Source organism: Dendrobates tinctorius, unplaced genomic scaffold (genome assembly GCF_039654945.1).
Source record: "Dendrobates tinctorius isolate UK_male_01 unplaced genomic scaffold, ASM3965494v1 ptg000351l, whole genome shotgun sequence".
NCBI classification, from domain to species: Eukaryota; Metazoa; Chordata; class Amphibia; order Anura; family Dendrobatidae; genus Dendrobates; species Dendrobates tinctorius.
Window position 1 is genome coordinate 1,476,576 of NW_027362017.1, and position 12,485 is coordinate 1,489,060.

General features: G+C 39.6%; 1 protein-coding gene across 1 annotated transcript; it reads left to right on the forward strand.

Annotated features, from left to right (window-relative positions):
• Positions 1-526: 526 nt before the first annotated feature.
• Positions 527-10,658, forward strand: LOC141075414 (tumor necrosis factor ligand superfamily member 14-like). The gene is made up of 4 exons (XM_073562447.1): positions 527-756; positions 5,176-5,215; positions 9,290-9,331; positions 9,990-10,658. Exons 1-4 carry the CDS (start codon positions 547-549, stop codon positions 10,403-10,405), a joined length of 708 nt encoding a protein of 235 aa, XP_073418548.1. The 5' UTR covers positions 527-546; the 3' UTR covers positions 10,406-10,658.
• The last annotated feature ends 1,827 nt before the right edge of the window (positions 10,659-12,485 follow it).

Below are 12,485 nucleotides of genomic sequence, written 5' to 3' on the forward strand. Positions count from 1 at the left end.
ATCTAAAAATTTCTGATAGTGTCTTGTGGATGTATAGAGCTATGTTGTCTTCTCCCATAAGATGATCAGGCAGAAAATACTTAAGCAAGTGGAAGATTTGTTTGAGTTGAAGTTTATGAAGTCGAATAATCTTCAGTGGTGGATATTTTGATGATTCTCAAAGTTGTGATTGGAGCCACATTGTCTTCATATCTTCTTTTTTTTGTAAGTTCTACGTTGTGTTGTTGTTTTCTGTTCCTATTTTTGACTTACCCTGAGGTTCACAACATCTTGTATGTAGGTGTTTTTATCGGTATGGTCAAACAGCATTTTTTTTATCCAGCAACATGGGTTCCTCAGATACAACTACACATCTGTAAAGTTTCAGCTTTCGCTGATGGTTAATGTCATGTGTGACTGTGCACTTCGTGTGTCAGATGTATCTGAATGAATTTCCCTCTTTGTGGTCATAGATCTGAAACTCCCCTGTTATCCCCTCCCCCTCATGTCGGAGATCTGTGTCACTTCTATTTCCTTACTACAAAAGCCCATAGTGCGCTGGTAGTAATGGACAGGTATGGAAGACCTCCAATGTCCATCTTCACAGTGGAAGACCATGTCCAGCAGCCTCCGCTGGTGAGGAGGAAGACTGGAAGGGGCTTTCTGATGATTCAGCTGGTGCTGCTCTTATTCTCTGTGCTGGCGTTGTGTGGAGCCGCATCTGAAATCTACTTCTTAATGAAGGTGGAGTCCAGCTTAGGTGCAGCTTGGAACATGGTGAGTTCTCCTACTACACTGTGGGGTCCATGCAAGTGGACTAGGCCTAGACTGTTGACCTGGTATCCAGAGATAGTATCACACAGGATGGATTTAGATGCACTGGTGCAGTGAACAGTATAGCATATGAAAGGCTTAGATACAGTGGATCAGCAAACAGCATCATGCAAGACAGGATTAGTTACAATGGCTCGGCAAAACAGTTACCATGATGGGCTTAGATGCATGCGCTCAACAAAGAGTATTACACATGATGAGTTTAGATACACCATCCAAGCAAATAGTATCACTCATCATAGACTTAGATATTTAGGCTCAGGACATAGTACCACTCATGAAAGGCTTAGCTACCTTGGCTCAGTAGACAGTATCACACATTTCTGAATTAGAAACAACAGGTTGGCAGACAGTATCACACATGATATGTGTAGAGATCAGTACACATATGATACACATGGCATATGGCATCATACAAGAGCTCAGCAGATAGCAATACATATGATGAGATTAAATTCTGCATCTCAGCATGATGGGATTAGATGCCCTGGCTTGGCAGGCAGTATGATAGACTTAGATACTTCAGTCCAGGTCTATACGTAGGATTAGATACACCAACTCTAATTTAACGGTAGTCCATTTTTAGCATTTCTGTGTCTTACTGCTTTGTTTTTGCACTTCCGTTGTGTGACTTTTTACATTTTCATTATCGACATCTCATCAGTTTACATATCTATTACAGGGCTGTTTCTATAGGGGGTGCAGAGGTCCCAGGTGCATCCAGGCCTCAGATTTAATGATGGTGCTAACTAGGCCTCATTAATATACAGTCATGGCCAAGTGTTGGCACCCTTGAATTTTTTTTTTTCCAGAAAATGAAGTATTTCTCCCAAGAAATTATTGCAATTTTGCATGTTTTCTTATACACATGCTTATTTTATTTGTGTGTACTGGAACAATACAAAAAAAAGAGAAAAAAAAGCTAAACTGGACAACACTTCACACAAAACCCTAAAAATGGTATGGACAAAATTGTTGGCAACTTTCAAAAATTGTTGGTAAACAACTTTGTTTCTAGCATGTGATGCTTCTTCAAACTCACCTGTGGCAAGTAACAGATGTGGGCAATATGAAAATCACTTAAAAAATAGAATGCAGTTTGCCAAAATGTACCTGAGTAAGACAAAATCGTTCTGGGAAAGCATCTTGTGGACAGATAAGACCAAGATAGAGCTTTTTGGTAAAACACATCATTCTACTGTTTACTGAAAGCAGAATGAGGCCTACAAAGAAAAGAGCACAGTACCTACAGTCAAATATGGCAGAGATTCAAAAATGTTTTGGGGTTGTTTTGCTAGCTCTGGCATTGGGTGCCTTAACTGTGTACAAGGCATCATGAAATCTGAAGATTACCAAAGGATTTTAAATTGCAATGTAGTGCCTAGTGTCAGAAAGCTGGGTTTGTGTCCTAGGTCATGGGTCTTCCAGCAGGACAATGACCCCAAACATACTTCAATAAGCACAAGAAATGGATGTAAACAAAGGGCTGGAGAGTTCTGAAGTGGTAGCAATTAGTTGGGATCTAAATCCTATTGAAAACCTGTGGAGAGATCTGTCATGATTTACTGGGTTCTCGGGTCAGGTAGTTGCAGGCTTAACTCGGATGGTCTCTTTCTGGGTCCTGGGAGGCTTTTTATGGCCTCACTGGGAGGCCAATCTTTGTCGTTTATACTCTGACCCTTGGCTGAATGTGTCTGACCCTGATGTGCCTCTGCTTCGTGCATGCACTACTGTCTGTTTGGTTTCTGATCTGGTTCCGTCCCCATTGTGATTCTTGCCTACTGTTTCTGTACCGTTGATTGCCCATTTTGGTTTATTGATCTCTTGCTACGTCCTGACTATCCGTTTTGTCTAATCCGTCTAATCCTTTGGTACTGTCGTGCTATCTCGTGCTTTGACCCCGACCTGATCTGGTTTACGTCCCTGTCTATGCTCCTTGGTAACTTTGTCCCATAGTTTCCCTTCTAGGAGTTTTCCTTCAGCTCTTAGCTCTCTGGAGCTTAGGCCACGCCCCCAGCAGTCAGGTGCTTCAGGTCCTATCTGGCCTGAAGCAATCTCTCTCTGCTCCTGCTTCCTCTGAGAGACCTGTGGCCAGATCCAACCCTTGGCAGTCACGCGATTCAGGTCCTGTTTGCCTGAAGCACGCATCTTCAGCGCTGCTGCCCCACTTCACAGGTATCTTTGAGCACAGTTTGATTTACTCAGGACATGCGCACTGGCTCAGTGAGCAAGTGCAGTGCAGTGTTCCTGACAAGATCTCAAAATTTCTGTAGGGAGAAGGAGAGACCTGGAGCAGTTGGCAGAAGAAGAGTGCTCCAAAATTCCAGGTGAGCGATGTAAGAAGCTTGTTGATGGTTATAGGAAGCGATTGATTGCAGTTATTTATTCCAAAGGGTGTGCAACCAAATATTAAGTTTACGGTGCTAACAATTTTGTCAATCCCATTTTTGGGGTTAAGTGTGAAATTATGTCCAATTTGCCTTTTTTTCAGTTTTTTTGTGTTGTTCCACTACAGACAAAGGAAATAGACATGTGTATAACAAAAAGTGTAATTGCAATAATTTTCTGGAACAATTTCAAGGGTGCCAACACTTTCGGCCATGACTGTATGAGTACATCTCCGAACTGATAAAGTGTTCCAGGGATGTCTTATGTACCATCAATCTCTTTTGGATCTCACAGCTTCCTGTGTATTTTAAATTCACAAAAAAGTAATGCAATGAAATACTCAAATATTTTGAGATGTAAAAAAAAATGCATCTATACAGTATAATGTGCGCACACACAAAATGTTCTCTGGTGGAAAAAAATATCGAAAATTATTGGCGCTGTTTAAGTGAGTAAAATTAATACAGTAAATAAACACATATTTTTAAATAATAACATTAAAAAAACACATTTTCATTTAATAAAAATGCACAAAATAAAAAAATAATTTATATCCCTATAACCTCAATAACCCAGATATAAAATACCCAACGTCTCCTCAAAAAATAAATAAATGCAAAAAAAATGCTCAAATGCCCCTTATGGTTCAGGGATTGCAGTAAGACAAAAAAGTGAAAATAACTTGTGTCCTATGGGCCAAAATGAGCATTAATTGATTAAAAATGTAATAATAATAGCTATTATTGTGAACATGGTTGAATCTGCTCCATTGGTGATATATGAGAAAATGGAAACGGTCTTAGGAGCGCAGGAAAGAGACTCAGACAAGAGATGGGGTTAAACCACAACGCGTTTCGACGGAGGATCCGTCTTCATCAGGTGGACTTCCACCTGATGAAGACGGATCCTCCGTCGAAACGCGTTGTGGTTAAACCCCATCTCTTGTCTGAGTCTCTTTCCTGCGCTCCTAAGACCGTTTCCATTTTCTCATTGCTCCTATCCTCCATTGGAGGTTTTCGGCTGGAGCTGCGGTGGAGACCTGACATTTTTGTCTGCCCCTGGGTTGCTTCCTAAGCGCTCCTCTATGACCGCTTATCATTGACTCTTATCCATTGGTGACATAGGCTGAGGATACATGGCGACTTTGGCATTAACATAAGACACAGGCCAAAGAAATAAATAATGTAAAAAATGTGACCATGCTACAACCTGTAATCTACCACGCAATCAGCGGTCACATGGTGCCCACGCCATGCCAGATGTTGATGCCTGGAGATATGTACAGAAGGTGGAGGAGCAGTGCCATCTGGGAGTTGAGTATGCAGTAAGTATTTTTGTTTTTTTACACTATTCATTAAGATTAAATTGTATAGTATTCAGAGAACCCTTTAAAGGGGAGTTTTCATTAGATTTTTTTTATTTAAACTGATTACCTCTTCCAATTGCCACTGCTCTACTGATTCTGGAACAGTTTTTCTTTTTTTTCTGTGACTCTCCGTTCCAAAGTTATGTCCTCCAAGAGCAAAAATGCAAATTTCTCCTTCAACTAACTGGGCGCGTACCAGAGATCTTCTCTGTTGGCGTGTGCGTTTTCTCCTCTGACAGTAGCCAATCGAAATACTGACACACCCTCAGAGAAGTTCTCTGGTACACGCCCAGTTAGTTGAAGGAAAAATTTGCACCCTCGTTCCTCGAGGACATAACTTTGGAATAGAGGGACACAGAAAAAAAAGAAAAACTGTTCCAGAATCAGTGGAACAGCTGGAATTGGAAGAGGTACTCTGTTTCAATTAAAAAATGAAGAGAAATATCTTTTCTTTAAGCACAAGGATCACAGGCCTGCATCACATCTGGACCACATCTTTATGGACATTGCAAGGTCTCCTACATATACACTGGTTTTCTTGGGAAAAACAAGGTCTAAACTACCAGTCTTCTATCTAATTCTAACATTTTGGAATAAATCTCTTCCAGACTCAAGAAAATAATGCTCAGAAAATGATCTCCAGATCAGGTAAAAGGGATGAGAAAATGGTCTAACTAGAATTGGGTGAATTTATTCAGGTGAAGTTTAATTCTACTCAAATATTACTAAAATTTCAGAATGCAATCTTACGCGATTTGCTCTCCGCAAATCCAGCAAAATTGTGGCAAGTAGAGGGTTGGCAAAAGGTTAAAAAAAATAATACCTCACCGATCACCCTTTTGTTCACTTCAGATGCTTTATTCAACCTTGTACTGTCCTCAATGCCTCTTTTTACTGCTGATGATGAGCACTGAAACCCTGAGCATCTTCCCGCTAGGTTGGACTTCTGGCTGCAAGTAGGCCTGGGGCGTCCCAACACAGGTGCAGAGACCTCCAGGGCATGGTTGCGGCCAGACGTCCTGACCTAGACTGGGTGTTCTAATAATAATAATACATTTTATTTTGATAGTGCCGACTAATTCTGTAGCACTTTACAATTCAGAAGAAACTTGTAAGCTCAAAACTGAGAATCCCACATTAGAACCCCCAACAATCAGATGCAATCTACTGGTTAACCTTTCAGCAGGTGTTCAAACTCTTGCTGCTCCTCCAGAGGAGCAAAGAAGTACTGCACTGTTTCCATTGTAATGGACACATAATGCACAGACATTCTGCGTCCTCCAAAGTCCTATATCCTTTGTAGTCTCTTAAAGATGGGGTTCCCCAAATCACTGAAAAATTCCCTTTTACAAGATTTTTTAATCTTCCTTACAGTTGTGGCCAAAAGTATTGACACCCCTGCAATTCTGTCAGATAATACTCAGTTTCTTCCTGAAAATGATTGCAAACACAAATTCTTTGGTATTATTATCTTCATTTAATTTGTCTTAAATGAAAAAACACAAAAGAGAATGAAGCAAAAAGCAAAACATTGATCATTTCACACAAAACTCCAAAAATGGGCTAGACAAAAGTATTGGCACCCTCAGCCTAATACTTGGTTGCACAACCTTTAGCCAAAATAACTGCGACCAACCGCTTCCGGTAACCATCAATGAGTTTCTTACAATGCTCTGCTGGAATTTTAGACCATTCTTCTTTGGCAAACTGCTCCAGGTCCCTGATATTTGAAGGGTGCCTTCTCCAAACTGCCATTTTTAGATCTCTCCACAGGTGTTCTATGGGATTCAGGTCTGGACTCATTGCTGGCCACCTTAGAAGTCGCCAGTGCTTTCTCGCAAACCATTTTCTAGTGCTTTTTGAAGTGTGTTTTGGGTCATTGTCCTGCTGGAAGACCCATGACCTCTGAGGGAGACCCAGCTTTCTCACACTGGGCCCTACATTATGCTGCAAAATTTGTTGGTAGTCTTCAGACTTCATAATGCCATGCACACGGTCAAGCAGTCCAGTGCCAGAGGCAGCAAAGCAACCCCCAAAACATCAGGAAACCTCCGCCATGTTTGACTGTAGGGACCGTGTTCTTTTCTTTGAATGCCTCTTTTTTTCTCCTGTAAACTCTATGTTGATGCCTTTGCCCAAAAAGCTCTACTTTTGTCCCATCTGACCAGAGAACATTCTTCCAAAACATTTTAGGCTTTTTCAGGTAAGTTTTGGCAAACTCCAGCCTGGCTTTTTTATGTCTCGGGGTAAGAAGTAGGGTCTTCCTGGGTCTCCTACCATACAGTCCCTTTTCATTCAGACGCCGACGGATAGTACGGGTTGACACTGTTGTACCCTCGGACTGCAGGGCAGCTTGAACTTGTTTGGATGTTAGTCGAGGTTCTTTATCCAACATCCGCACAATCTTGCGTTGAAATCTCTTGTCAATTTTTCTTTTCCGTCCACATCTAGGGAGGTTAGCCACAGTGCCATGGGCTTTACACTTCTTGATGACATTGCGCACGGTAGACACAGGAACATTCAGGTCTTTGGAGATGGACTTGTAGCCTTGAGATTGCTCATGCTTTCTCACAATTTGGTTTCTCAAGTCCTCAGACAGTTCTTTGGTCTTCTTTCTTTTCTCCATGCTCAATGTGGTACACACAAGGACACAGGACAGAGGTTGAGTCAACTTTAATCCATGTCAACTGGCTGCAAGTGTGACTTAGTTATTGCCAACACCTGTTAGGTGCCACAGGTAAGTTACAGGTGCTGTTAATGACACAAATTAGAGAAGCATCACATGATTTTTCGAACAGTGCCAATACTTTTGTCCACCCTCTTTTTTATGTTTGGTGTGGAATTCTATCCAATTTGGCTTTAGGACAATTCTTTTTGTGCTTTTTCATTCAAGACAAATTAAATGAAGATAATAACAAAGAATTAGTGTTTGCAATCATTTTCAGGAAGAAACTGAGTATCATCTGACAGACTTGCAGGTGTGTCAATACTTTTGGCCACAACTGTATATACCAGACAAGTTATTTTTTTCATTTTGCACTTTTTTCCCCTCCCCTTCCTACCAATAGCTATAACTTTTTTATTTTTCCAGCTACGTAGCTGTACGAACCCTTGTTTTATTGAGGAAAGAATAGTACTTTTAAACTACTCCATGCACTTACCATTGAATGTACTTGTACTTAAAAACAACAAAAACTTCCAAGTTTGGTGAAATTGAAAAAAAAAATACAATAATGATTTTTTGTGTTTTTGTGTTTAGATTCTATGAAAAAAAAATTAGTCTTAGTCATGGATCTACAGGACCGCACAATTACGGCGATAACAAACTCAGATTTTTTTTAATTAAATGGAGAAAAAAAATTCCGAAATTTGTAAAAAAAATGTTTTTATATTTTTTATTTCTTTATTTTCAGTGGGGGAAAATGAGGATGATTTGAACTTTCATATTAAAAAAAATGTTTTTCTATTTTTTACTTTATTTTTTATTCCCCTCGGTGTGACTTGAACTTGTATAACATTGCAGTATGTAGCGTGAATATTGAAGTAGAAAGATGATTGTGACAGATCACGTCACAGGGCAAGAGGAAGCTCAGCTTCGGCAGTGGCTCTTAGAGACAAGGTTCTAAGGGGAACATTTTTCCTTGTGGCCAAGCCTGGCATGTCAGAGTGAGGACACTTATAAGCCATCCATGCACCTCATGGAAATTAAATATGCAAATTATCTCTTCAGTGAGGAAGAGGGCTAGAACATCAGTGCTGAGCCTCTCACTTAGCCAAATCAGATCTCATACTTTGCACTTATGAGGGGAAAAACCCCAAAACATCATGTCTTCAAATTGAGTTTCTGGTTTGGCTCCTAAGTCATATTACATGGCTCATTAAACGGTCGATATTGACTTTTAGAATGTCTGCTTCCAATAGGTGACGCTAGAGTTCTAGTCCTCTTCCTCTCAGAGAGACGAGAGGAGAATGCATGGCTTATAAGACTCTTCACTCTGACATGCCAGACTTGGCTTGTCATTCTCCACAAGGAGAAATGTTACCCCTTAGGCAAGAAAAACTTGAAAAAGTTTGCAAGAGCTGATCACGATGTAGATGCAGTAGCTGATGATTGAGTGTACCTGGCCATGGTTTAGCTGGGTGGCGCATGATTTGGTATGAGCTGAGACTCACTTGAGTAGATTAAGGCCCCAATTCATCATTTTCATTTTTTTCAAAATTAATTTTCTTTTTTTTTTTCTTTTGTTGTAAGTGGGCGTTTTATAGTATAATTTTTTTTTTCACACAGTTCATGACTTTTTACTAATGTTCTTTATTTTTGCCTTTAACTTTTTGTGCCCATTTTAGAGAAAAAGATTGGATGTTCTGAAAAATGGCATAACTTTTTTCAAATATTTCTAGAGTGAATGTGCAAAAAATGTTGCAACTATAAAAAATAAAAATATAATTGCATTTCATGAAGCCATAAAAAATATGTAGAAAACCCACACTGACATAACAAAACAGAAAATGAACTAGAGAACAAAAGACAATTTTAAAAACAGTAAAAATAACCCTATGATGAATTTTTTAAAAATAAAAAAAGTCAGTAATTGAGAATTATTCACGCCTAAAAGTGGCGCATATGCAATGATGAATTGGCGCACTGAGAGTGGAATGTTGGTGGATTGTCTTCAAACTTCCTGATATACAGTATTTTTATCTTTTGCCTTTGTCTTACAGGTTTTCGAGATGTGCACCCTATGCCCTCCGCTCATGTCACAGGTGCGTAAGGTGGATAGATGACATCACTGCTCCGATACGTCAGACTAATAAGATGCATTTCTCATTCTTCCACATAAAAGATGAAAAATTTTGATCCCAAGTCCGGTTTTAAGTGATAGCAAATCGTACAATTGTTTGTAGACAACCAGAAAAAAATCACGAGGGCAACCTGAAATCAAAGTCTCATTTAGTTGAGGTTTTCAGTGATTTTTTTTAGATTATAATTGCAATTTTAGGGGAAAGTTATATGGTAATGTTAACGGGGGTATTATTTGGACATTATATGTTAGTATTATTTAGACTTTGTTTGGAAGTATCATCTTGACGTTGTATCATGGTGTTTTGTTGGCGAAAATTAGGCAAAAATTTGGAAACCTGGTGGACCTGCTTTCCTTCCTCATCGCCTTCTCCAAAACCAGTCTCATCTTTCCATATAAGTCTTATCATGGTGGCCGTATTTCCATAGTTTTGAATACCATAGTACCCATCCAGAGCTTTCACAATGACATTTATATGTAGAATTAATGGGTTTAAGTATCTCCATAGGGGGAAAATTGGTGTCACGACAGCACACTCATTGAGGATGACCAAATTTGTGTCGTACGACCAATAAATACCAAAAGGAACAAAAGTATTGACGCAACCATCTTTCTTCCAGGTCTTGTTGTCAGAGAAAGTTCTCCTAGCGTTTCTCTTCAGTGGGAGCATAGCAGAGGTCTAGCCTTCCTTCACCAGGTCGCCTATAACAATGGGTCACTCGTGTGCTCTAAAAGTGGACTATACTTCATATATTCCAAGCTTCAACTGGGATCATCCAAATGCCCCCAAAAGACAGAAAATTTACAATACACCCATCGTGTATTGAAGAGAAGCTCAGCTGTGGACGTACCCATGATAGAGAATACTCGGAGATTCTGCGACTCACAAGGATCCTCAATATGGAGGGGAAGCAGCTTCCTAGGTGGCAGCTTCATGTTAACAGAGGACGATGAAGTATTTGTGAGCATGTCGCATAAAGATCTCATCCGTGTCCAAGAGGACACAATGACTTTCTTCGGAATGTTCATGGTATGAGAAGAATAAAAATAATGACTTCACATCTTTAAAGAAGCTCAAGGAACTGAATTATGGAACTTTTTTTCTTGATATTGTTTATTTATCCCTAATTTAAATATCAATTTAAATTGTTTTGTCCTCTCTATGTGGACAACACCTTTAAGGAAACCAATCCACAGGCAACAACTAAAGACGTCTTCTGAATCTGGGCCGAAAATTGTATAATATAGACAGGTATGATTAAAGATTTAAAATTTGAGGCGTTTTTCATCTGCGAAGCATCAGCATGACCTGGATTTTCAATCTTAGGTAACCATAAAACTATATGTATTTATTATCTATAAAGATCGGATTTAAGGGGTAACATTGTTTCTGGTGGAGAGTGATATGCTTAGCCTGGCATGCCAATGTGAGGAGGCTTATAAGCCTTGCAATGCTCCTCTGAGAAATTAAAGATGCAAATTGCCTCTTCTCTTCTATGTCCGCAAATTGAGATGATGGTTTGGCTTTTATCTTGAGTCATATGGCAAGATTCAAGGATAGATAGTCATTTTTTTTAGAATTGCTACTTCCAATAGGTGGATCTAGAGTTCAAGTTTTCTTCCTTTCTGAAGAATCAAAGAATCATATAATGTTACAGTTGGAAGGGACCTCCTGGGTCATCTGGTCCAACCCTTCTTGATACTGGATTCACTAAATTGTCCAAGACAAATGTCTGTCCAACCTCTGTTTAAGGACTTTCATTGAAGAAGAACTCACCACCTCTGGTTGTAAAGTTTTGTCCTGAGGAAGAGGTTCCGCATGTCCTCGAAACACGTTGACTATTAATCTGTTTTAAAATATAGTTTTGAAGTATATTGTCTGCCATCCATCTTTATCAGCAGCGCAGATTTGGACACATACACCCGATTTCACCATTATCCTCGGTCTTTGGACCCATTTCCTGCAACAGCTGATCCATGCTTTTCACATGTTGCTTAGTTGCAAAACAAAACAAGGTGAGCATACCTCTCCCCAATGCACTCCATGTTTTTAACCAATTAACATTCTATTTAGGCTTTTTTTTTGCTCTCCTGATTTTCTACTTCTATCACCACCTCTCATGGTAACCTGTTCCACTCATTGATCACCCTCACTGTCAAAAAGTTTTTTCTATTATCTAATTTGTATGACGTCTCCCTTTCAGTTTCATCTCATTGCTTTTAGTCTTTCCTTGTGCAAATGAGAATAAGGATGATCCCTCTAGAGGTGGGACATCCCTTGATATATTTGGAGTCAGCTATTAAGTTTCTCAGAAATCTATTTTGCAAGCAAGCAAGAGCCTTTAATCATTCCTCATAGGATATACTTTGCAGTCCGCTCACCATCCTGGTCTCTCTTCTCTGAACTTACTCTAGTTTTTCAATATCTTTTTTAAAATGTGGTGCCCAGAACTGGACACTACAGTCCAGTATTCCGGTTGAGGCCTGACCAAAGAGGAGTAGAGAAGGATAATTACTTCACGTGATCTAGACTGTATGCTTCTGCTAATTCAACCCAGAATTGTGTTTGCCTTTTTTGCTGCTGCATCACACTGTTGACTCATGTTCAGTCTGTGGTCTATTAGTATACCCAAGTCTTTTTCACACATGCTGTTGCTTAGCCCTATTCCTCCTGTTCTGTATATATTTTTTTCATTTTTCTTGTCCAGATGTAGGACTTTGCATTTCTGCCTATTAAAAACCATTATGTTAGTTGCTGCCTACAGTTCCAGTTTGTTTAGAGAATCCTCTCTCTCTCTTCTCTAGTATTAGCTATCCCTCCTAGCTTTGTGTCATCAGCAAATGTAATCAGTTTACTCTCAATTCCTGCATCTAAAAAATTTATAAAGATGTTGAACAACACAGGGCCCAGGACAGAGCCCTGTGGTACCCCACTTGAGACATTCTTCCAACTGGATGTGCAGTCATTTATGACTACTCTTTAGGTCCGATCACTAAGCCAGTTATGAATTCACCTACCAGTTACCTTGTCCAGCCCACACTTGGTAATTTTTTCAATAAGGATGGTATGAGATACTTTGTCAAATGCTTTGAGGAAGTTAAGATGTACAACATCT

Excerpts from the sequence above, each read along its gene's own strand:
- LOC141075414 (XM_073562447.1), top strand. The coding sequence starts at position 547 with ATGGACAGGTATGGAAGACCTCCAATGTCCATCTTCACAGTGGAAGAC. Across the intron at positions 5,216-9,289 it reads GAAAATGATCTCCAGATCAG|GTTTTCGAGATGTGCACCCT; the intron begins GTAAAAGGGATG and ends TTTGTCTTACAG. Across the intron at positions 9,332-9,989 it reads GCCCTCCGCTCATGTCACAG|GTCTTGTTGTCAGAGAAAGT; the intron begins GTGCGTAAGGTG and ends TCTTTCTTCCAG.